Raw genomic sequence first — 25,928 nt, 5'->3', positions numbered from 1 at the left:
ATTTTAATTCCATTTAACATTAACAATCATGCAAGATTGTCTATTTTATCAATATGAATTCACATACATAATGGATTAGGGTCAGATTATCTCTACTAACACTGTTACTAGGATATTAACTAATGGAGTTACGGCCGACTGAACTTGGTTTATGCTTTACTATCTAAGCTAACTAAACCATGACACCTACTGGTAGGTGATATGATGTTCAATGTAAGTGATATGATGCTCAATGTAAGTGAAATGATGTTCAATGTAAGTGACAAGATGTTCAATGTAGGTGATATGATGTTCATTGTAAGTGACATAACCTTCAATTTAAGTGAAATGATGTTCAAATGACAATGTAAGTAATATAATGTTCAATGTAAGTGACATGAATTTCAATGTTAGTGATATGATGTTCAATTTAAGTGACATGACATTCAATCTAAGTGATATGACATTCAATCAATGGAAGTGACATGACGTTCGTTAAGTATTATGACGTTCAATCCAAAAACATGATGTTCCATGTTAACGACATGACGTCCAATGTAAGTGATATGTTTAATCAAATGTACCAGTTATATACAAAGTGTGACGTCCAATATGAAGACCTCAATCATCCTGAGGAATACTTACAATACAAAATTTCCTGAAGGGAATCAGGGGGTCGCTGTCAAGAGAGATATTCGGATCACCTGGAACCATACATTATGTTTGATCAATCACTGATGTCGTTGAACTCAGTAAATTAAGATACTGAAGAATGGTAGATCATATAGACTTTTATTTGTAAATCAGTAGATAGCCAAGAATGTCAGACTGAGGTTTTTGCAGACTGTGGAGAAAGATGTACTATATAAAAACTATATAAAAAAAGATCTCCCTGACATGCTTATACATGTCCTACTCTGGGGAAAATAAAACATTGGTTGCTATTGGAATTTTCAACCACAATCATAAAAGATTACTGTTCATGGATGTTGAGAAGCCTTCATTTTCAAATATCATGTTCACAACATGGGAAGGAGCTCTTACTATTGAATACTGTAATTATAGAAGGTTTTCATCCAAAAGATTTCTGCCATTTAAAATGCTATTAGTAATAGTTTTTCTATCTTTTATAGTTTCTTGTACCTGAAATTCTTGAAACCAGGTGTTTCTCTTCATCCTGAGTGAGCCCTCGTCCACCCAGATATTTTATTTTGGTGTCCAACAATTCCTTTACCTGGGACCAAGGTAGTTCTTCTGGACATGCAGGGGGTGGAAACTGTCCCTGTCAATCAAATAGTGTAAATTGTAAAAGCAGACACTTCCATGTGAATCAAAGTGGAATGTAAACCATGACATTAATATTCTTGTCTAACTTATAAACCATAATGTTAATATATATTCTTGCCTTGAAAACCATAATATTAATATTCTTGTCTTGTAAACCATAATTTTAATATTCTTGCCTTGTAAACCATAATATTAATATTCTTGTCCAACTGTCCATAAGAGTGCAAATTGCTGCTTTTAACACAGGGGCTTGACACATTCCTATGACCCAGAATGAAATATTTAACCACAGGATCAACCTCCAAAACACATGTAATTACTAAGTGATCAGGGAGTCAGAACCTAGGTTTCATCTTTTCATTCTGGGTCACAGCAACATGTCAAGCCCCTGTAGTTTATAGTCAAAATGAACTGTGGTAACCCAGCAAGAAAGCAGTATATTCAATAAAATCAAAATTTTGTGATAAGTAGAAGAACTTAATATCAACTAAAACAAACAAGGATTGGAAGTTTGAATAAGTTTTATGTTTGCTTAATCTTAGCTATATACACCGTAAAAGACAAACGACAACTTCAACTAACAACTCTATTCTTTGGGACCAATTGTCAATGGAGAAAATGAGAAAGGGAGAAATTACACTTTCTATTCTTGCTTTGTCTGCTGGATCTAGACACTGCCACAAGAGACAATATATCGTATAGTCTTACCTTGTCTGCTGGATTGAGACACTGCCACAAGAGAGACAATATATTGTATAGTCTTACCTTGTCCGCTGGAGTGAGACACTGCCACAAGAGACAATATATTGTATAGTCTTACCTTGTCCGCTGGATTTAGACACTGCCACAAGAGAGACAATATATTGTATAGTCTTACCTTGTCCGCTGGATTTAGACACTGCCACAAGAGAGACAATATATTGTATAGTCTTACCTTGTCCGCTGGAGTGAGACACTGCCACAAGAGACAATATATTGTATAGTCTTGCCTTGTCCGCTGGATTTAGACACTGCCACAAGAGAGACAATATATTGTATAGTCTTACCTTGTCCGCTGGAGTGAGACACTGCCACAAGAGAGACAATATATTGTATAGTCTTACCTTGTCCGCTGGAGTGAGACACTGCCACAAGAGAGACAATATATTGTGTAGCCTTACCTTGTCTGCTGGATTGAGACACTGCCACAAGAGAGACAATATATTGTGTAGCCTTACCTTGTCTGCTGGATTGAGACACTGCCACAAGAGAGACAATATATTGTGTAGTCTTACCTTGTCTGCTGGATTGAGACACTGCCACAAGAGAGACAATATATTGTATAGTCTTACCTTGTCCGCTGGATTGAGACACTGCCACAAGAGAGACAATATATTGTGTAGCCTTACCTTGTCTGCTGGATTGAGACACTGCCACAAGAGAGACAATATATTGTATAGTCTTACCTTGTCCGCTGGATTGAGACACTGCCACAAGAGAGATCCACATGCATTACATTGTTGACTGGCACCAGTGATCACTACAATTGGTAGTGACATTGTCTGTGAAATAAAAGTTGGCATTAATTTTGAAAATTGTAAAAACATGGACATGTATAAGTAATAGAAACACATTTATGTTTACTATACAAACTGACAAGAATTACAGCTATGTTATTTTATCTCTTGCCTGTCCTGCTTTATTTTAAATTTCAGGATTTTTTTTCCAAAAGCAACCAAAAAACCTAACATAGGGTCCTGATAGTTTGGAAGCACCTGGTATATACATAGACATGCACCAATATTGATGAATTGTAAAACAAATATCAACTTATATTGATGTATTCACCATAAGCCTAATTGCACTAAATTGTTGAGGTTTTTTTATGTTATGTGAATTACAAATCAAATTTTTTAAATAAATAATTAATATAATTATATACTTATAACATTTCACTATGAAGACATCCACTTTGAATAATCTCACCCATAAATTGATCACCCTCTCCCCGACCCTCATCTTTGTTTGGAACACAATCCTAAACTTTTCCTTAGCAACATTGCTCTCCTTTTCTCTGTTAAAACTCTTCAGCTCCAGAGATTTAAATGTTGCATTTCCCGTGTCCTTCTCCACAGTACTAGTGGCAGTGCTGGAGGCCCCCTTCTGTTTCGTGTCCTTTAGTGGATACTTGGATGTTGAAAAATCATGGGTTGCAGGGTCCTTAACCTGGGACAGATAGTCCTCATGGACAAAGTATGCACGTACTTGCTCCACAGAATCAATTGATGCAGCAGCAACAAGTCTGCCGAAGAAAAATAGAAAATTTATCCATACAATTGTGTAAGTACATAATACTCATAAAAACTAAATAGAGACTAGAATATTCTTGAAAGTTTTGAGTAAAATTGAATGTTTCCCCCTATTTCTATTTGCCGGCTTTGGATTTGATTGTCCTAAAATAAATTAAATATGAGGCAACGAAGTTAAGTATATTTTCCCAGTACTCGATTTTCTTTGTACTTACAGACTCTGCATGCTTACATAACCTATGCTTCATCACTGTTTAAAACAAGAATTATAGACTTCAACTACACTTGTAAATGTTAATTGATATGAACAGAAACATATTTTAAGTAGGTCAAAGGTTAAAATGTAGGTCAGTGACCTACTTTTGATACACAACACACCAACCTATCTAAGCAAACCCCTGCCCAAAGCATGAAAAGTGATGAGTAGTGTAGGAGATAGTGCCACGACAAAATAAAGTACAGAAGGATGGAAGAATGCACAGATATAATATCTCACCTGACGGTGGCTTTAAATTTTGGACAGCTGAACTTCTTGTTCCCTCCACTGTCCTCATCTTCCTCATCTTGCCCATCACCACCCTTCTTTTTCGTTCCCATGCTGACTTTGATGTAGTTCTTGACCTGATCAGTGACCACGAAGGAACTACAAGTACAAACATTACCCAAGTTTACCTCCACATCAAACACAGCTGTAGTAGAAAATTTACTCTGATGCTTCAGCTTTGTTGTACAATTGTATGATGTAGGTAAAAAAAATACATGTGCATTACATGTGTTCTAAGTAATGCACACATAGGTATGAAATTTGTGTATGCTATCCTTTAAGTATGGGTAAATTGCCTTTGTTTCTCAAATCCTATTCCTGAAGGAAAAAGCAATATTGATAACATGCACATTTTTCTTCAATCACTATTTGGAAGATTACGTGAATTAAAAATTCCATGAATGGTTAAAAGTTGATATCTTACATTAATGCATGCAGAATATGGAATGACCTTTATTGGTGTCAAACTTATATAAAACTCTATCAACTAATAACATCAAATGCTGTATTTTGTCCTAATCTTTCCACTGAATAATTGGAGTTTTGACTTTTGAAATAATTGCAGATTCCACAAATGATTAAAGAGTTTCTCTGAAAAAGAGGTTCAAGGTTGGCAAATATGGAAAAACTTCAGTGAAAGATAAGAACTAGAAGACAAACTTTTTCCTAAAATACACTGAATGGACATTGGTTCTTTGGGGATTTCCCCACTTTAATTTATAAAGTTAAAGATGGTTTATATTGAGTTTCCACATAGTTTACTTACCACAGCTGCATTTGGTCAAATATTTCATTTATAGTCTGTATGTTCTTTGTGAGATTTAGGCTATTGTTTTGTGGAATGTTTGGCAGAGAACAGCGAATAAGGTCAAACAGGGACAGTCCAGCATGTGCACACCTACAACAAAGTCAACATATAATGATGTAAAATTTGAGGGTATAGTTCATTTTACTAGCAGAAGGTGGTGGGAATATCTCATAAGTCGCTTGTAATAGCATTCAGAATGCTTAAAGAGCATGAGGTCATTGGTTCAAACCCCAAGCATGGACTTGGTATCTAATGCTTTGGTGCCCCATATGCAATCTACCTGCCCAAGTCACCAGTTTTTACCCTTAAAAGACTTCTCAAAAACCATAAGGCATTGAATCATCATATTTGACTGATGGGAGGTACCTGGGACAGCATAGGTGTCAACCATCACGGATTATGCGGGAAGTACCCGGAAAATCATTAAAATTTCCCATAAATCCCGATTTGGTACATTTCCCGAATCGGGGTTAAATTTCTCCCGGATTTGAGCAGTCATCCCTCATAAAACCCCGGAAATCTCAGACACTTCGACCCTAAACTGATTATGTAAACAAAACACCCCCACCACCTGTGTAGCTGCCCTAGCCTGGGGCTTGGTGAGAGAGGGGAGTCGGTAAACAGTCACCAAGCATGCCGGTCGTGGTCATCATGCATGCATGCCTGCCGACTTGTTGTATACATTATAACCCATATGGCTTCATCTGATACGGTCAGTTAATTTTGTGATTACAACTAGGATACATCACTTCAAGAACAAACACTGGTAATATCTGTCAACAAGATTTACTCACATGAAAGCCAATAATGCCTTTCTTAATCGTAGCTGTCAGTATCAGCACAGGCGTCTGCGTCCGGTTAATGGTTAAGATATAATAATATTGCTACTACTATACTATGTTAGTATAGTAGTAGCAATATTATTATATCTTCAACCATTAACCGGACGCAGACGCCTGTGGTATCAGCGTTTGTACTGCCGCCATCTTTAATTGGACAATACTAATATAAAGTCGTAAACTGCCAAAAAAATCCGGATTTCAATTTGGGTCAGAAAAAAATAAAAACACTTTTTAAGAAGTTTGTTTTATGTCACAATAAAACTAGCAGTAAAACAAAAATTAATAAATTACTGTGTAATTATTATTTGAGAAAGGAAGGGAGATAATTTGATAAATACATTTAGATATATTTCAGAACCAAAAAAAAAAAAAAAAAATCAGGAGATAAGTAGTTACTTTTGATTAATGGTTGCAGATTTCAAGTGACTACATCATTATTAATTCACTAAATAAAGTTCCTCTCTATGAAATTTCTAAAAACATTTTTTTAAAGAAATAATCATATTTTTTTATTTATTATTCTTATTTTTTTTAATTAACCATTGTAGTCAAATTTCAATATCAAATTGTAGCCCGAGGTAATTTACACTTCGCAAGCTCATGAGGAACATCACCTAAATGTAACAAAAATGATGCAATTTTTTTCGCGCACTTTCTCCCTCATTTTGGATGTGGAATGAGGGAGATCTCCCTCATTGGAGGTTTCAGAGGTTGACATGTATGGGTCAGAGACTGACAAAAAGAACTGACCTTGACCAATTCTCAATGTCACAGAGGTGAAATTTTGTAACAACTCTAAACTCATTTGCTGATTTAATAAAGGCTTAAGATATTTAGCCGATAGGTTCCTGGGATGACGCCTGACAAAGTTTTCAAATAGAAATTATTTTTCATACCAAAATTCAAGCAATTGTGATTTTTCTCATTTTTCAGATTTTGTCTTTAACATGCCAAAAAAAAAAAAAAAAAAAAAATGTGTCGCATAAGTGTTGTAACAAATAACCAAATATTACAGCCTAGATATTACCGAAAAATTAAGTAAATAGTCCTGATGATATAAATCTTTTATGATTTTCTTGTGATAAACTGCTCAATTTTAAAGAATCTAAAAAAGCATGTTTACTGAAAGTTATTCTCTGAATTCCAGTGCAGTCTACTTTTCAATCACTGACCCCAAATTCCAGCAATTTTTCAGCAATGACCCCAAATTTCAGCACTTTTCTAGTACTGACTCCAAATTTCAGCACTTTTCTATCACTGACTCCAAATTCCAGCACTTTTTTAGTACTGACTCCAAATTCCAGCACTTTTCCAGCACTGACTCCAAATTCCAGCACTTTTCCAGCACTGACTCCAAATTCCAGCACTTTTCTAGTACTGACTCCAAATTCCAGCACTTTTCCAGCACTGACTCCGAATTCCAGCACTTTTCCAGCACTGACTCTAAATTCCAGCACTTTTCTAGTACCGACTCCAAATTCCAGCACTTTTCCACCACTGATTCCAAATTCCAGCACTTCTCAAGCACTGACCCCAAATTCTAGCATTTTTCCAGCACTTACCAAACATTCCAACACTTAAACCATGTTACAAAGAAAAATTAACCAAGCCAGTCTTCAATTTAAATGCTGGAAGACATTTCAGACATACCATTTCGTAAGTGGTGGTTTATTAGGCAAGCTGGGTTTTGTCGCGACATCAACATAATACTTTCTCTGTTCCATCCTCCAGTGTTCCATTTCCATCTGCATCTCTTTTAACACTGTATCAGCATTGTTTACAATGTCGTTAAGTGTGTCATAAATTCCCTACAACAAAACAGCAGAATATGATTATGTGCCTGGTTGAACTCATGTCCCTTAAGTTCCTACTGGCAAGCTACTTATCAAAGGACAAAAAGTTTCATGTATAATTGACCTGCATGATCAGTTTCTTTTCACTTTTGAAAACTCATCAGAGGTAAGTAGTTGAGTATGTAGGCACTATTTATACTATAAAGTAGTCGGTAGCTGGTATCTGATAACTGGTAGCTGATGATGGGTGCAGCTTGTAGCCCATAGCCGGTAGCATTTGGTTAGTGGCCAAGTGCTATCTAGTCGGTGGATTCTATGCATAGCCAGTAGTGTATGGGCTTACATGACCTAAAGGTCATGAGGTCCAGATGTCTAATGTAATGAACAAGAGTGTCGCATATCGGTGTTGTCATTAAAGGGTGACCTTTTTAACTTTTTAATTATCTATGGAGCCTGTTTCTGCTTCGACCACCGAAAGCCCTGTCAGCAATACATCAACCGAGTTACGGACTGCACACAATCCAACTGTAAAATCTGTAACCAGATCTAGGGTCTTTGTGAGTACTTACACAGGCCTGCCTCCGAGGACAATGTACCACTTAGAATGTACTATACCTCAGCACCTGCCATATATGCAACAAGCAATACGTTGGCGAAACCAAATGCCAATTCAAAATCCGAATAAGTGAACATATTCGAGATATCAATTCACATAGAGGCACACCAGTTGTAAACCATTTCAACCTACCAAACCATGAAAGCAAATGTCTCTGGTGTCAAATTATCGAGGTTGTAAAATCTGACCTATATTTCCCTCATCCCTTTCAATTAGAAGTGACAGGGAATACCGCTGGATACACCAACTATACATACTGGGCCCTGTCAGGATCAATGCCTTTGGGTAATACCAAGATACTCAGGAATTTTACTTTAAAAGAGCAGAATATGTCTGATTCAGTATCACTGAAAGTTTGTTTTAATTCTAGATCAATTGATGATTAAACTGTCTTCGATTATTTGGGATTTCAATTTAGGCATGAAATCCCTATTGCTTTCAATATGTTTTTTTCTGATCATTACCATGTGATTCTTTTTGTTATATCCACAGATCTTAACAATCTTTAACAAAAACAAACTTTTAAGAATGTGTTTTGCAAGACCATAATTTCATACACTTTCAATTATTCCATGCACACTCAGTGCATCATCTTTTTTATGGGTGGGGCTAACATTTAAGGGTTAACAAGCTTCAGCTAATACAAACCGAGTATAAATGAAATGCCAAAATATCCATGAAGGAGATATGCGACAAAAATTGGCTGCCTTTGGAAATCTTATTTTCACAATTTAGGGTGAAGGTAACATACATGTGAAATTTGAGAAAGATGCATAAAGAACTCTCTGAGAAGAGAGAACAAAATGTCGGCCAAATCACAAAATCATCTAAATTTTGGCAAATCAGAAGCATCCATTTCATTACCATGGCAACAGAGCTATTCAAAACTGATGTCATTGTTTTAGGCATCTTTCAGCAAAATCAGGGAATACCTAAATTTTCACCGATCAGAAGCCAGAAAATGTCCATTTTTTAAAATACAGAAATAGAAGCTGCAGTCCTATTTGAAGTGTCATTATACACCTACATATAAATATTGAACAATTCAATAATTTCAGTATTTTGACAGAATATAACAATAATGGTGATCGACAATCGATTCAGATTCTAACACACACAGTATCTCCCATCAAAATTTAAGTTGTTGGCAAGCATGTAGTTTGAATGTTTTCCCAGGTATAACTGATACCATTTCCATGTTCAGAAGCTAAATTACCTTCTCAGTGTTGCATTTTTCTGAATTACACTCGTGAAGTTGAGCTCGATAATGTTCAATTTCTGCCTGACGAGTGGTATCGCGGAGTCCATTCTGTAAGGATCCTGGTTGACCTGTAATTGTAAAAATCAAACAACATAAATTTGAACCATTAAGTCATTAAAAACCCATCACTTAATTCACAAACAAAAAATGTATTTAATATTGCAATTTAAAATGACAATAGAAATAAAGCTCCTTGATATATTCATACAGAGATGAAAACAATTCTCGATCCTTACATTCATACAGAGATAAAAACGGTTCTCATTATATTTATAGAGAGATAAAAACAGTTCTCATTATATTTATAGAGATGTACCGGGTAAATGACTTTCCTTATAGTCAAACAGAAATGAAAATTATCAAATTGAAAGTTAAATTGAAAAATGATCATAAACAATACACCCCATTACTTTTAAAGAACTATAATATAGTTCAACCAAAGAGTTGATGGAAGAACTGTGATTTACATTTGATGGAAACAGACAGGTCACATTAACATAGAAATGTGACTCACAAAATTGTAAAGATGAAACAAGAGGCCCAAGGGCCTTAACGGTCATCTGACTCTAAATTAAAGACCCTTATACTATTGTAGTATGCGTTCTCTGTAGCAGGTATAGTGGCACTGTGGGCCATGATGGCCATCTTGGAATTTGGATCAAACCGAAAAATAACAACAACACTTGATCAAGACTCAGGATACTTTCTGGTAAGTAAGAGCTGAATCCCACTGGTGGAATTTGAGAAGAAGTTTTAAATAGGTGTTGTTTAGAAGAACCATGATTGCGCAATCATTTTACAAAATGGCCGCCATGGCTGCCATGTCGAAGTTTTTACGGGGCCAAAAAATAACAACACTTTGTTGGCTCTCCTTCCTTAACATCCTCACCAATTTCCAGCTCAATGGCACCAGTGGAACTGGAGAAGAAGTTTAAAATGTGTTTTTCAAGATGGTTGCCATGGCGGCCATCTTGGATTTTTGACCGACCTGAAAAATAACAACACTTCCTCAGGACCATCCCAGGATCATTTCAGGCAAGTTTCAGCTCAATCTCACCAGTGGAACTTGAGAAGAAGTTTCAAATGTATTTTCAAAATGGCGGCTGTGGCGGCCATCTTGGATTTCAGACTGACCCGAAAAATTACAACACTTGGTCAGGACCATCCCAGCATCATTTCAGGCAAGTTTCAGCTAAATCCCACTGATGGAACTTGAGAAGAAGTTTGAAATGTAAAAAGTTTACGCACGGCGGACGGCGCACGACGACGGACAAAGCATGATGACTATAGGTCATCCTGACCCTTCGGGTCAGATGACCTAAAAAACAGGTCACTTTGATTTAGAACTGTGACCCTACATTTGGCAAAAAAGACAGGTCACATTGACCCAAAACTGTGACCTTTGTTTGTTTACCTTTTAAGATGTTTTTTGGTTGCTATGGAACCAAGATGATAATTTCTATATACAATGAATATTTTTTTAAATATTATTGTTGTATAGGCTAACCGCAAAAGACAGGGCCCATAAATAATTGTCAATGTCAGTAACCAAAGTTCCTGACACGGACAGAGACAGATGGATGATTGGTACACTTTTTGTTGTTTCCCAAAGATATATTTTTCAGGAATTTTTATCAATCAGAAGACTGCTTTCTTGGGGGAAATTTGTTTGACTTTATACAGTCATGGCGGCCTCCAAAGATTACATTTCGATATGGAAAAACTGATTCAAATACATAATTTTACCCATTTATGAAATATAGAACAAGACATGTATTTGTCCATTAAATTCACTGATCATCAGTAGCATGTTTTTGGTGGCAGCCCCCATGACAGGGATTACCAAAATATTTTTACACAAGAATTCCAAGGTTATTAATCAAAGTACTGAAAGTACTGCAGACACAAACGAAAACAAATTATTTTAACTGCTTTTGTTTAGTGGGGACATGGTCAACTTTGTATGGAACATCACCAATACCTGATTAGGACTAGGACAAAATATTGGCAAGAAAAGAAATTCATATCTACTTTTGATTGCAAGTGCGTCTTGGCAGCTAATTTTCAGAATAGGTACTCGGGTAATCTTATTTGACATCTTCAATGGGTTAATGTATACGTAGTTGTAGATGTAATATGAAGGTCCTAGATTACCTGTAAAATTAATGAGGCCTTTCTTTTCAAACTTTTGAGGATCCCATGCCTATAAGCGCTTCACAAATTATCATTATCATTAGCATTTGAAAAAATATTTATACATTTGATGTAGCGCCCCATCTAGCTACCAGCTTTTAGATAAGAGAGAGCTCAGGTTAAAAACATTTGTGTGATTGTTTTAGGATTTTATCGTGTGTGCGAGCCCTGGTTTGAATGATGTTATGTCAAGGTTTTGAATGATATTTTGTGGCAGATTGTTCTATCCCTTCAGTGCCTTCTGTAAAATAGCGATAACAAACTTCAATTGTCAAAATACAATATGGCTGCCTGTCGGCCATGTTGTTTTCCGATTAGTCTCAAAATGCAATATCCATAACTAGGCACAGAGGGGAACCTACATATAAAATTTGAGAAAGATCCCTTCAGCACTTTCTGAGAAATAGTGATAACAAACTTCAATTGTCCAAATCCAAGATGGCTGCCTGTCGGCCATATTGTTTTCCGATTGGTCTCAAAATGCAATATGCATAATTAATGTAAGCACCAAGAGGAACCTACATATGAAATTTGAGAAAGATCAATTCAGTGCTTTCTGAGAAATAGCAATAACAAACTTCAATTGTCAAAACCTAAGATGGCTGCCTGTCGGCCATATTGTTTTCCGATTGGTCTCAAAATGCATTATGCATAACCACCCACCAAGGGAAACCTACATATCAAATTTTAGAAAGATCCCTTCAGCACTTTTTGAGAAATTGCGATAACAAACTTCAATTGTCCAAATCCAAGACGGCTGCCTGTCGGCCATGTTGTTTTCCGATTAGTCTCAAAAGGCAATATGCATAACTAGGCACCGAGGGGAACCTACTTATGAAATTTGAAAAAGATCCCGTCAACACTTTCTGAGAAATAGTGATAACAAACTTCAATTGACAAAATCAAAGATGGCTGCCTATCGGCCTTATTGTTTTCCGATTGGTCTCAAAATGCAATATGCATAACTAATGTTAGCACCAAGAGGAACCTACATATGAAATTTGAGAAAGATCAATTCAGTGCTTTCTGAGAAATAGCAATAACAAACTTCAATTGTCAAAACCTAAGATGGCTGCCTGTCGGCCATATTGTTTTCCGATTGGTCTCAAAATGCAATATGCATAACTAGAAACCAAGAGAAACCTATGAAATTTTAGAAGATCCCTTCAGTACTTTGAGAAATAGCGATAACAAGAATTGTTTACGGATGGAGGGACGGACGGACCACTGACGCAGGGCGATTTGAATAGCCCACCATCTGATGGAGGTGGGTTAAAAACACCTGGGTCTGATAAACAGACTCTGGAAGCGTAGAATGCGAATGTAGACAGGGCAGGGTATACCATCACGACGGGCACATTAAACTAAGCACTATATTCAAAACTTAGAATTACATGCTCATATCAGCTCAGACTTGAGACAGTTTCTTAAGAGTGAACATGATTTTCATATAGCACTCTACGTTATATGTTTACACTCCATACTGTGTAGCTACAAATCATCTATACAACAAAAACACATTCATTCACATGTACAGTTCAAATCAATTTGAAGTGGAATTTTGTTTTTCACTTATGTACATTGCATCAAATATTCTCCGCAATAGTATATGTACCATATACATAACTGTAACTGCATGATACATATATATATGTATGTATGGTATATATATCATGTTAATTAATGTTAGTGAGATGTGAATGTAGCTATATGTATTGATATCATCGATTTCAAAATCAGAGGTTTTTTTTTAATCTGCAGCATCTGTCAGATGAAAATGTAGTTCGAATGCCCAAACTGGATGAACTGTACATGTAGTAGCATTTTTCAAAGTCGATTATGAATGCTTTTCATACAAATGTATTTCTTTCAATTGTTCATGTGTTTAAATTATTAGAACACTGAAGTAATTTTTATTTTCATAAAAATGGAAGTACTGCTCATCTTTAAAACTAAATTGGATATTGATAAGATAAATTTGCCAAAATGTTAAAAATCAAACCTTATTAAGTAGAATCTAAACAGTTGTAAATGGCTAAGCCCACTATTCTTAACAACAAAATTACTTATTTTGATTCTCTGTCAAATATAATCAGGTTACTTGAAGACTTTGTCAGAAAAGTTAACACATATATACATTATTAATAGTTGCTTTAATTAAATTAATCTGAATTTGAACATTAAACCGACTTAACAATTTAAATGAAAAAAATGTGTTTTCACCATTTACCATAATTGACAAGAAGAAAATAATTATTTAACTCAACCTATGATATAGTATGTAACAGTCATCAAGACAATACTATTATCTTTAGTCATGCCAAGTTATTTCACAATAGGATATATGCACAACACAAAAAAGTTTTACAAATTTTTGTTGTTTAGAAGAATAATGAACTTAGTAATTTTTGCTGTTCTTCTCAAATAATATGTACTAGTGTTGTAAAGAAAAAAAGATTAAATAATAATAATAAATCTAAGTGATAATAAATTATTTGCATTGATTTATCAATACTTTACTGTGCATTAGTTTAAAGGTTATTTAATTCAGAAGCTGAAATGATTTAAGACAGAAAAAACCGCAGATGTAGGAATATAACATTTCCACTGCCTTTAAATATCTCTGGTTAAATTTAGCAATCAGTACATTTCCATGAAAAATGGTGTTTTCTAAAGAGTTACTGCCCTTTAACCATCCCTGAAGCGTTCAAAACTCCACCAAACATAATAAAGGTCTATGTAGATGTACATCGTAGACCCCTTTCTTTTTTATAATATGCTTCGACTGTTATGTAATATTTCAAATGATAATGATAGATCATTTTCAAATTTTTTTTAAACCATCACGAATATTAGAAAAAAAGAATCAGTCGCTATAATTAGAGATGAAATTTTCAGTGACGTCTACATCTGCATGCAGACAGCCACGTTAATGCGGTACGCGTTCTGTAAACGAAAAACTTCATGTGCATTACGTAGGATATAATCAATAGATCCGAAGTCAATATTAATATTCACAAGTCCATTTGACATTTCGAAACCCTATTCAGTGAGAATTTATTTAACTTTTTATTTGCAAACATGCGTATGGTACTCGACTGCCGTTGTTGTGATATTGTCATGATGAATAGACAACTTTTTTTCTTTCGTAAAAAAACATCTATATAATCTAACCATCTGCAAACTACATCAATCACATGCAAGTTAATATTTCAGTGAGAAAATGACATTCAAAGTTGGGTTTGATCACCTACTCTTTCTTTTATTATTGTTTACATTACTGAAAGATGGCGGACAAAATCGGATGCTGGATGAGTGATTTTTCAATGTACAAAATAACAACGATATTCCGACGAAACTTTATCAATATTATAACCCATTCAGTAACATGCCACCAAAGAAAAAAAACACATAGATGTCGATGATGAAAATTCAGCGTGATGTTAGTAGATTTTTCTTCCGGGTCACAGGTAAGCAGCAATATGGCGCCAGCGAAAAGTCGAGTGTATCATTCCGCGTGAAATCTAATGCGTTCAACGCGGAAAAATATTCTTACGTATCATCGACAGAACATACTTAAATTAAATACTTTGAAAACTATCTATTTGTGAGGTTCTGTTGTTTTGTCATATATCTAACGAAACTGCAGTGTTGCATTTGACTCCGTAAGTCACGGGACTATTTTTTTTTTGCGATAGAATATGATTGTGAAGTGGCAGTGGAAGTTGTGTCAGAGCGAACGAAAATGCCAAAAAAAACCACATTGTCCTGTCAGCTTTTAAAATACAACAAAACAAAAGGTGATTTTTTTTAATAGCTGAACTTCACTGTATGTCATTTTTTATCGTGAAGTTAAACAAATATTTACTGCATAACATTACGGAGTTACTGTAAAGCAACGTTTAGATTGGCCAACAGCAGTATCCGCCAGAGCCCTCAAAAGCGCTGACATAGACTCAAACTTACGTTTGTGTCTACGTTTGTGTCAACAAAACAAAAGGTAATTTTTTTATAGCTGAACTTTACTATATGTCATTTTTTATCGTGAATATTTACGATATTTACAAATATTTACTGCATAGCATTACGGAGTTACTGTAAAGCAACGGTTAGATTGGCCAAGGCAGTATCCGCCAGAGGGCATCGTAGATTTTGTCAGCTACACCTCAAAGGCGCTGACATAGACTCAAACTTACGTTTGTGTCAAAAATATGTTTGGTGGTATTTGATTGGTTGCTATTTTTAGAGCCAAACAAGATTCTCTGTAGCAATCTACCACAGAGCGTCAGGACCATGGGTTACCAACGATGTTGTTAGGAATGAAAATACAAAATTAAGTTGTCTTGAAAATAAGTTGGTTTACGGTATTACCGGAGTAACAGACCTAAACATATTGTCTTACCATGATGAGAGAGATAAACAGTGAAGTTGAACATTTAATGCCCTGTTTCATATCATGCATTATATTTCTAAAATTATAACACACATACATAATGCACGAATACATTGCTGATGATTCTCAATTTCTTCATTCACATTCTCATAGGACTGTACAAGTTCATCTAGATTCTGAAATATATAAAGTAAAGTATATATGTCAATAGACTTTGGACAAAACAGCTTTCTAACACATGATTGGCCAGTTACCCAGTGAATTCTTTTTATTTTTCATGCATGAATGTCACTTATATCAACTTGAGCATTTTTCATTGGCTGCATCGATATCAATCAAAAATTTATTGTGATATAATATAAACCAAGAAGTTACATGATGAATTGAAAATTTCGGAAGAAAATGGCTGCCTCATTTTATTTTGTCCTATACACATTTGAACTTTTAAACCTGTCAAAATACTGATCACCTCAAGAGGATGGGAGATTCTATTAGTTCCAAAAATTCATAATACAGCTGTTCCCAGTTAACATGGAAAACTACAAGACATATAGAAGGCTTTACTTATAATAATTCAGCCTGTGCAATATTCATAACAAGATGTCCATTGGGCCTGTATCACTCAATTCATATATAATAAGAGTCTACTAGAGCATATACTACTTGCCCAAAATCATGTCACTGCTGGGTCACTTGGTTATTGAAAAATCATCATTTAAAAAATTTGAAACAATTAAAAAATTGACATATTGTAAGTGACCTATTGAATGTGTGTCATTGCTTAGGTCATTCACTTGAGGAAACTTGGTAGCCCTTCACTCTAGTGCTACAAGCCTAATATTAGGACTCTGGACCTTTTGGTTATGGAAAAGAAGACCTTGAAAGATTTTAGCATTTTTTACCCCTGCAACCTTGAATGTGGGTCGAAAACGTTCTATCACCATAATTCTAAGTGTTTACACAGCACTGCTGTTAAATGGAGCGAGTAAAGTGTTTCAATGTATCCCTTACCTTGCGGAGAACATCCAGTTGCTGTACATTGTGAAGGATGCCATCTTTTTCTGATGTATCCATACCTTCCTCCTGACAAATAAACACACTTTTTAGACCACATATACCAATAAACAAAGTTATGCTACAAACATTTCCAAACAGACAACAGTGATCTTGACAACCATTGCAGTTTAACCTTTCACTTTATACTGTTGGGCAGTTTTTGTCAAATAAAGTTTATGCTTTGTTTTTACCTTTCACTCATTGTCGAGAATTTTACCTTTGTGACTTTGACTTCACACCCTCCCCATCCCCCACCACTCAGTCATTAGAAAGAAGAGAAAATGTATAACATCCCAAATTTAGTTGCCTCTTATGATCATGCCATTGGGGCAGCAGGTACAATTCTTACTCCCTTCCCACGGGCCATTTCTTCATGGTTAGCATAAGATCACACACAAAATCCTACATTGAAAATAACCAACTTCATTAGTCTCACATTACTTACACACTTTTTGCTTTGAACTCTTACAGTTCTTACCTGACTTGGTCGTAGCAGTTGTCTCTCAGAGTGCAAAACCATCAAAAGATCTGTGATGAGGTCAGAATGCTTTCCTTCATACTTATTCTGGGATCAAAAGTAGAAAATTCAAGAAAAACTTAAAGAAAAACTTAAAAAACTTAAACATTTGTTGAAAAATTACATTAATGTATCATTATATATTTGTCATCTCTGTATATCAATGTAGTTACATCCATATACATATATACATAGCAAAACTACAAACTGAAACCAAGTGGGGTTTTTCAAGGTCAGTTTGAGAAATTGACACATGAGTTAAACAAACATAAGCTAAGTATTTCCAAGCACCACATTTTCAGCGATTTAGTTCTATGCAAAAACTGTTTTGGGATTATGTATCAGGACAATCTTTGTTAACAAAGCAAGATTAATGCCAGACTTTGAATCTTAAAACATAAAACTGGGAATTTAAATTCTTATTTCGGAAAAAATTCCTACCTTTTTTCCCATTGGAAATAGGGTAAAATATATACTGACCCCAATTATTTAGAAAGACAAAAAACTGAAACCTCCATCATCTGCCTCGCTACAAAACAAAACTTTTCCTTTAAATCATATGTGATTTCTGGACTTGACAATGATCATAGCAAATATTGTTGTTTCTTCACTACTCGCAGCATCTCGCTGCCTCAAGAGGCCACACCCTTAATTTACATAACACTGAAAGTATAAGGATTCTGACTGAAGTTCAGAAAACCATTCAGACCTGTCATTGGGTTAGAAACTACCAACTACAGGGGTTAATCTAGGATTTGGGGAATACTACCCATTATGAAATTTAGGGGAAATGAAAGACCACATATCCCATTATGAAATTTAGGGGAAATGAAAGACCACAGTGTCCTGAATTATTCTTAAACTTTACCATTTCACAATGATTAATAATTCTTATATATTTCATCAAAATTTTCCCCTGTTTTGGAGAATTTTCCCTTGTTTTATGGAATGTTTTCGTGATGAGGAATTTCTTTTTATTCAAATAAGAAAATACCATCAGTGGAGAATACAACCTATTTCTGTCGTAAAATGGGGACTATGATGATAATAGCAAGATCTATTTTGAAAGAGGTACCTGAAGTGTGGTCAACTCTCCAGAAATGATGATGCCATCTGCAGAGTTCTGATCACATTTGTCCTGGTAGCACCTAATCAACAGCTCGTACAGCAGCTCGGAAGTATTTCCATCAGTCTGCCACGACTTCTCTACATATGAGTTCAGGGCCTGGTTCCTTCAATCATAAACATGAGGCAATGAGGGATCAGTAGAAATAATTTGATAAAAAAAAGTGAGAAATAAAAACACATCCCCCCCCCCCCCCCCCAACACCCAACACCCTGACATAGGAAGACAAAGACACTGTCTTCAGACTCTTTGAGCATTTAAGAACATTAATATCTGTATTATTACATAATCCTTAAAAAGATATCAACTCCATGATTCTTGCATATACAACTGAAGCTACCATTACCGCTTTGTTGAAACCCAGAAGTTTGGAGAATTATATGCCATCTAAATAATTTTAACCCTTTTAATTCCATTCCTCAGCTTTCGGTAGAATAAAAGTTTACAAGCATCATCCCTTTATTTTTTTCTCCATTTTTCATCATATGATCCAAGAATAAATTTAAGTTGAACAGTTCAGTTGAAAGCTCAGGAAGAGACCATTGTTTAAACAATTTACACTCATATTTACACTTCATTCTGAATGACACTTAAATTAGAAAAATATATATATATGCTTCAGTGAAAACATTTTGGACAAATTTAAGAATTATCATCAAACAATTTTATAAATATAATGAACTGGTTATATTTTTATTTATTTATCACTATTTAATACTAGACTTCATTACAGCATCTGCCAATTGCAGTAATATCGTATATTACCAGCATTTATCCTCTGCTAAAAATTCTTTGCATCGCAATCGTAGCTTTTTTATTTCTTCTTTGTATATGTACAAATGGTTCCACTTCTCTTTTAGCTCACTGTTTGTGGATATTGATTCGATCACCACATCCAGTGGCAGTATCATTTTTTCAGTCATGGCTGCCATGGAGAAACTTCAACTTTTACTTCCCACTCTCAGTGACAAACGGGAACAAATCGCATCAGTCCTATACCAAGTTTGCAAAATTGTGTCCTGTTTTAATGTCTAGTTGGTGTCAACATCTGCTTCTGAAAAAAAAAAACAAAAAAAAACTTATAAACAGAGGAAGTGATAATTCAAGATGCTAGTCCCTAGTTCTGTTCTCACAGAATTTTTGATGGGCCTCATAAAATTTCTGGAAATTCTAAAATTTAACATTATGGCATTCATTAGGACTCATTAAAAATTAATTGTAGATTGTTCACTGCAGATCTCTCTTTTCCACACTTATTTTTTATCACTTTGGCCTTTTCTTTTTTTTCAGCTTGAAATGTATTCAGTTGAACACATCAGATTTGTTGCAAGAATGGCTGAATGAAGGATATTATAATAACTTATAGCTGACATAAATTGCTTTCAACCCTGATCACCATCCCTTTGTCTCCAATCCTTGTAAATGTTGAAAAGTGACAACATTAAAGACCAAGACATAAAGGACAAGAAAATATCTAGTTAGAGTATTTTACACAAAGAAATATATGCAGACAAATATATCTACAAATTCATTTCAGAACAAAGGAGCATATGACAATGTATAACCTCCTATAAATCAAAGGGCCAAAGGCCCTGAGAAACGTCAGGGTCTGAGGTCATGAATAAGAGATCTAAAATTGGAATTTATAGTCAGACAGCTACATTTGTATCAGATGAAATGTCTTAATATGGTTATTCCTATTTTATATATATTCAAGAAAACATGTATTTATCTGCTGAAAACTTTCCATTAGCTGAGGATAGTTCGATTTTCCCTGATGTAATTATTTAATGTTTGTGGAAGATATATTGATATACTTCTGAATCAGTAAAGCTGCTTGTAAACTTTGGAAAAAAAATCAACTTAAAGACAAATCGGTCTATTAACAGTTTCATGTACAATCACAGATGTACACAGCTTTCTTATTTATATTATAAGCTTAAGATGTTAATTAAGTCCAGCAAATATCTATTTTATGACCACTATAGTGACATCGAAAATGCAAATATTTTACCTCTGATAGAAAACTGTGGTTGCGATGTCGGTCACGCTGTCCGACCGGACAATATTAAATAGGCCTATAGTTTTGACAAAACAGTACATCAGTCACGGATCATAGCCATTAGATTCTTTTCAAATTAACAAATAATAATCTTATTTAATAAAATCCTCATGAAAAACGGCAATGTAGTTTGGTACAACTTGCCTTCAATTCCTGTTGTTATTTCTTCTGTATTCTATAGCGACATATATATATACAAATAAATATGAAACTGTGGTTTAGTTTCATTAGACATAACCGCCATTTTGGCTGATGATCACGTGATTAGTCATGTGACAGCTGAAGTTATATCCCTGTTCCGCTGCAAAGCTATTTATAGAATTACAGTTGGTTTTAGGCTTATATGAACTGTTCATGCATATGAACTCATGATGAACATATGAGTCTAAGACATGTGGATAGTTTATCTGGGGACGCATGTAAATTTCCATGACGATCAAATTGAATTTTTTACTTTCGGTTTCAAGGCAGGATTGAGACAGAACTATGTAATCCTACGCCAACAAAATTGCATAACTGGTGAGGAATTGTTTATGTTTACAATCTAAAATAGTCTAGAACATCAAACATTCATATTTTATTTTAAATAATTGCAGTAAACACGGGAACCATCAGTTAAATCGTGTTGATAATTAATTGTTGTCAAAATAGGAAGTATATTAGGCTGCGGATGAATATCATTTGTATGACAGAAAAGAGAAGTTGTTAGCCAGAAACAAATGTGTCACTAACAACATTTACCCACCACGACTATAACGGCAGGTGCCAAAGGCATCCTGACGTTAAAAAGGGTTGAAATATCATTGTTCCACCTGAATTCCATCCCCATCTTGGTGGGAGGTTGGTGTAAAATTAACTTTTGTAATTTAAAAAAAAACTCTTCAGAATATGTCAAGGGATATAAAAAAGAAAGATATCAGTTTGAAGGTGCTTTCAGAATAGCGGAAGAATGTATACATACCTCCTTTCATATATAAAGATATACCTTGAGCTACTAAGTACTACAAGTTATAAACAAAACACTGCATAAGTACACATATTGCATGTCTGCATCAGGGCTAATTCATGAATAAAAAGCTATATGTGTATGTATATTACTTTTACGACAATTTTATATAACTACTGTACACGTTTATATGCTGTATGTATGGTCAAAAAGGTCAGCCTACCAGGAAGTTGACCCACATTACTCACTCTACATCCTACAGACACCTAATACAGCTAAATTTCACACAACCTGATAAGTTACAGTACTAATAAACAAAAGGCCCAAGGTGCCTGCATCGCTCACCTGGATGCTTCAGCAAAATTAATCATTAGAAAAACACAAGTAGCCATTCAAAGAAATCACCTCTATTGAACCCTAGTTATTGGTGAAGTGATTCTAGTAGGAATTTTGACCAATGCTGTGTCCCTTTGTGATGGTGATATAGCTGTACGGTTCATGCCAGTCACAGGGTTTCATTAACATGCAGTTTCACTTTTGATTATCACGAATGCAATTTTGTAAAGATAAAATGCTTTGTTTACTTTAAGTTTCAATGACATTACATGTATTGATAACAGCTTACACCACCTAGGGTATAACTGCATGCATTTAATACATATCAGTCTGACTTTGAAGTTAAAAGGTGATCAATATACCCCTACTATGTTAAAGTGTTTTGTAACCAGGTACACATACATTGTGATATAAGGTTTCACAACAAAAAGTATAAAATATGTACATCAATCATGCATGAATTTATAATTATATTGTGAACTGTACACCCATGGTGTCAAAGAATTATGGTCATTACTTTTTCATTGTCTCCGTTTTGTCATTACTTTTTCATTGTCCCCGCTATATTGACTTATAAGCACACTTGGGTGTTTACTCTACCTACATTATAAGTCTGCATCACAAGCATGCATGTTTAACATGCTCATTAGTTAAAGGTTGTTTATGACATCATATCGGTGTGTGTGTGTTTAAGGATTGAACCAGGGAACCCAAGTATAGACCTACTAGAGTAATGGCCCATAATTAAATAAAAAGATCTCTATCATTCAGTGTTGGTAGTGGACTTGTATAGCTACTTGTATATTATTGTACAGTATTGATAAAATTCCCTCATAGTAGAGAAGCCATACATAAAATAATGTCAGTAATTATAAGTTTAAGACAACCAGAGAAGGAATTATGTCACAAGTGTACAGTAAAATGTATAATTATATATCTGTTCATATCGTTTTATAATGTGCCTTTACAGAACAATTAAGAGATCATCAGTTATGGTGTGAATTAATTAATAGGTATGAAATTATGTCCAATGTATATTTACACTCCCATTCAGATTTTCAGTTATTTCACATACTTATTGGTGGCAAAATTATATATGAACTGGATATGTCAGAGTTAGTGGACTTCAGACTGTTATCGGTTATATTATAAGTACGTCAAAAATTCTGAACAAATATTATAAATAATTACCTTAATATATATTTTCTTTCACTCTTTATAACTCTTATGATTGATATTGTTGTATTCATTTTTTTCCTTCATATATTGTATACTATATATGTATTTTATTTATATCGATTATCCTGTTTACTATGTTATTTATTAGGATTTATTAGGATAATTAATGGATGCAGGCTGGAAGCCTCTATCCATATCAACAATATATGTACATAAAATAAATAAATAATTGATTTCCAGTATATCAATGGCTATGTTTCCTCAATATATATAAAATGTTAAACTTTAAAATGAATATTTTTCCAGTGTTTATCTAGCATTACTTCAAAGTTGTATACAGTATCTGCATCTATAATATGTTGCGGCAAATTATTCCATACATCTATTATTCTGTTACTGAAGAAATTCTTTCTAAATTCTAGATTACGTTTCTTAAAAATTTTCTCAGAGTGACTTCTCGTCCTACTAGAACTGTCCATTTGGAAAAAGTTCTCAGTTACTCTATAATCATAATTTTTTGAACTATTTTAAAAACATTGATAATGTCCCCTCTAGTTCTCTGATGTTGTAAAGTTGGAAGATTTAGTCTCTCTAGGCGTTCCTCATATGTAAGGTTTTTGAGTCCCGGAATAAGTTTTGATGCCCTTCTTTGAACGCTCTCGATCAGGTCGATATATCTGCTATTCCATATGGGTTCCATACACTTGGCGCGTATTCCAGGTGTGGTCTGACGAGAGCTTTAAATAATAACTTGAACATTGACTCATCAAGATACACAAATGATCTTTGTATTAGTCCAACTATGCTGTTCACTTTGTTTACGATGTTATGCAGGTGAGTTTTGAAATTCAGGTCCTCATCGATGGTTACCCCAATGTCCTTTTCGTGTGTGATGTTTTCCAGTTGAATCCTCTCTCCTTCCTGTCCATTCATATAGTAATGTCTTTTCTTGGGAGCTTTTATTGATATTACTTTACATTTGTTGGGGTGGAATTTGAGTAACCATTTGTTCTACCAAATTTGGAGTTTATCCAGGTCCTCCTGGAGGATTCTCACATCTTCCTCGTTCCTAATCTGTCTGTATAACTTTGTGTCATCTGCAAATAGCGGCGACGAAGATGTTGGTATTTCAGGAAGATCGTTTATATATATACTACAAATAAGATTGGGCCCAGTACACTGCCTTGCGAGATGCCGCTGATTACGGGGTATGTTTCTGACATATCTCACCATTAACAATAACGCGCTGACATCTATTACTCAGGAAATCCTCTATCCAATTTACTACTTTTTGGCTTACGCCCTATCCTATCAATTTCTTTAAGAGGCGTTTATGCGGGACTTAAAAAATTATCAAATGCCTTCATAAAATCCATATAAATAACATCTATTTCTCCTCCATTATCTATAATTTCAGTCCAATCTTCTAAAACATTCAGCAACTGAAGTTGGGTTGATCGTCCCGAGATAAATCCAAATTGTTTAGAGCTTAATTCATAAGAGATTATTCTTATCCATGTGATTAACTATACTGTTTCTAACTAACTTCTCTAGGGTTTTTACAACAATACTTGTGAGGCTGACAGGTCTATAATGTCCTGGGTCCGACTTCGATCCTTTCTTGTATATGGCAGTGATGTTAGCTTCTTTCCATTTTTGAGGTAGTTTTCCATCTTCCAATGACCGGTTAAAAATCTCGGCTAAGGGTGTACTGATAAAATGTCTCAATTCCTTTAGAACTTTCGGGTGAATTTTGTCTGGCCCCTGCGATTTATTTTCATTTAAATTTGCTAAAAAAATTCAACGACTAGTGGATTACAAATTATCTCCTCAAAAGGGTGATTTACAGTTCTAGTATCAAATTCCGGCAGGTCTCCAGATGGTTCATTCGTAAAAACACTGCTGGAAAACTTAGCTAAGACCTCGGCTTTATCGTTGTCCTTGACTGCCATCTGTTGATCATCTCCGTTTAGTCCCATGAGGTTGGTTATCCCTGTTCTCACTTTTCTCGTTGAGTTAACATGATTCCAAAATCGTTTTGGGTTTGATTTGATATTCTCTGCTATGCTTTGTTCCATTTTCCTCCTAGTCTTTATTATTTCCCATTTAAGTTGATTAAATTGTTATTCTATTTATGTAATCCTCTTTAAGGAGGAAATAAAAGGAATAATGTTATTTTTGTATAACCAGCCCGAGTTTTCTTTGGCCCTGTCACCATGTCTGGCGTAGGGCCCCTACAAGATGGTGTCATGGCCAGAGGAAACTCGGTTACACAGGTACTCGCCTTAACTGTCAATACACCTAATACGTAATGTATCATATAATGGATTTATTGACATGAGATCGAGGCGACTTCAAGGTACACATTTATACAATTTTTTTTATCCTAATAAGGCTAGGCTACTACACAAAAAATAATCAATGTAAATAACCTTCCCGTTCGAAAATTGAACAAGCCCATAACTGTTTTAATCAAGTATTTGAAGTCAATTATGCAACCATAGGAAGAGGAACATTTGAAAATCACAACAATAATCACAAGAGAAGGGACATCGAGAACGGTCGGCCCCGGGGTTCAATGAAGCACGAAATTACATCAACTATATTGACAGACAATGCCAGTAGTTGTGATGTAAGTATACATCAACTAAGAATATTATACGGTGAACACGAAACATCATAATTGTGTGCAAATGATGGGA

At 34.8% G+C, this 25,928-nt stretch overlaps 2 protein-coding genes across 2 annotated transcripts in view; both read right to left on the bottom strand.

The window, feature by feature from the left end:
• LOC117321839 (signal transducer and activator of transcription 5B-like) overlaps positions 1-25,928 on the bottom strand; it is a 38,710-nt gene that overhangs the window by 12,698 nt on the left and 84 nt on the right. Inside the window, exons 2-14 of the mRNA XM_033876429.1 lie at positions 19,469-19,757; positions 18,653-18,809; positions 17,539-17,625; positions 17,016-17,087; positions 16,102-16,180; positions 9,374-9,486; positions 7,399-7,556; positions 4,865-4,996; positions 4,051-4,197; positions 3,232-3,547; positions 2,712-2,807; positions 1,123-1,261; positions 625-683 (exon numbers count right to left, since the gene is read on the bottom strand). Coding sequence (XP_033732320.1) covers positions 625-683; positions 1,123-1,261; positions 2,712-2,807; positions 3,232-3,547; positions 4,051-4,197; positions 4,865-4,996; positions 7,399-7,556; positions 9,374-9,486; positions 16,102-16,180; positions 17,016-17,087; positions 17,539-17,625; positions 18,653-18,809; positions 19,469-19,635 — 1,722 coding nt within the window. The 5' untranslated portion in view covers positions 19,636-19,757. The remainder of the gene's footprint in view (positions 1-624; positions 684-1,122; positions 1,262-2,711; positions 2,808-3,231; positions 3,548-4,050; positions 4,198-4,864; positions 4,997-7,398; positions 7,557-9,373; positions 9,487-16,101; positions 16,181-17,015; positions 17,088-17,538; positions 17,626-18,652; positions 18,810-19,468; positions 19,758-25,928) is intronic.
• Positions 24,238-25,304, bottom strand: LOC117342559. Its single transcript, XM_033904747.1, has 3 exons — positions 25,074-25,304; positions 24,798-24,990; positions 24,238-24,323 (listed from the first exon to the last, which is right to left on the bottom strand). The coding sequence occupies exons 1-3, from the start codon at positions 25,302-25,304 to the stop codon at positions 24,238-24,240; spliced, it is 510 nt and encodes a 169-aa protein (XP_033760638.1).

The sequence above is a fragment of the Pecten maximus genome, chromosome 2 (genome assembly GCF_902652985.1).
Source record: "Pecten maximus chromosome 2, xPecMax1.1, whole genome shotgun sequence".
Classification (NCBI taxonomy): domain Eukaryota; kingdom Metazoa; phylum Mollusca; class Bivalvia; order Pectinida; family Pectinidae; genus Pecten; species Pecten maximus.
This window is presented reverse-complemented; position numbering and strand designations above follow the sequence as displayed.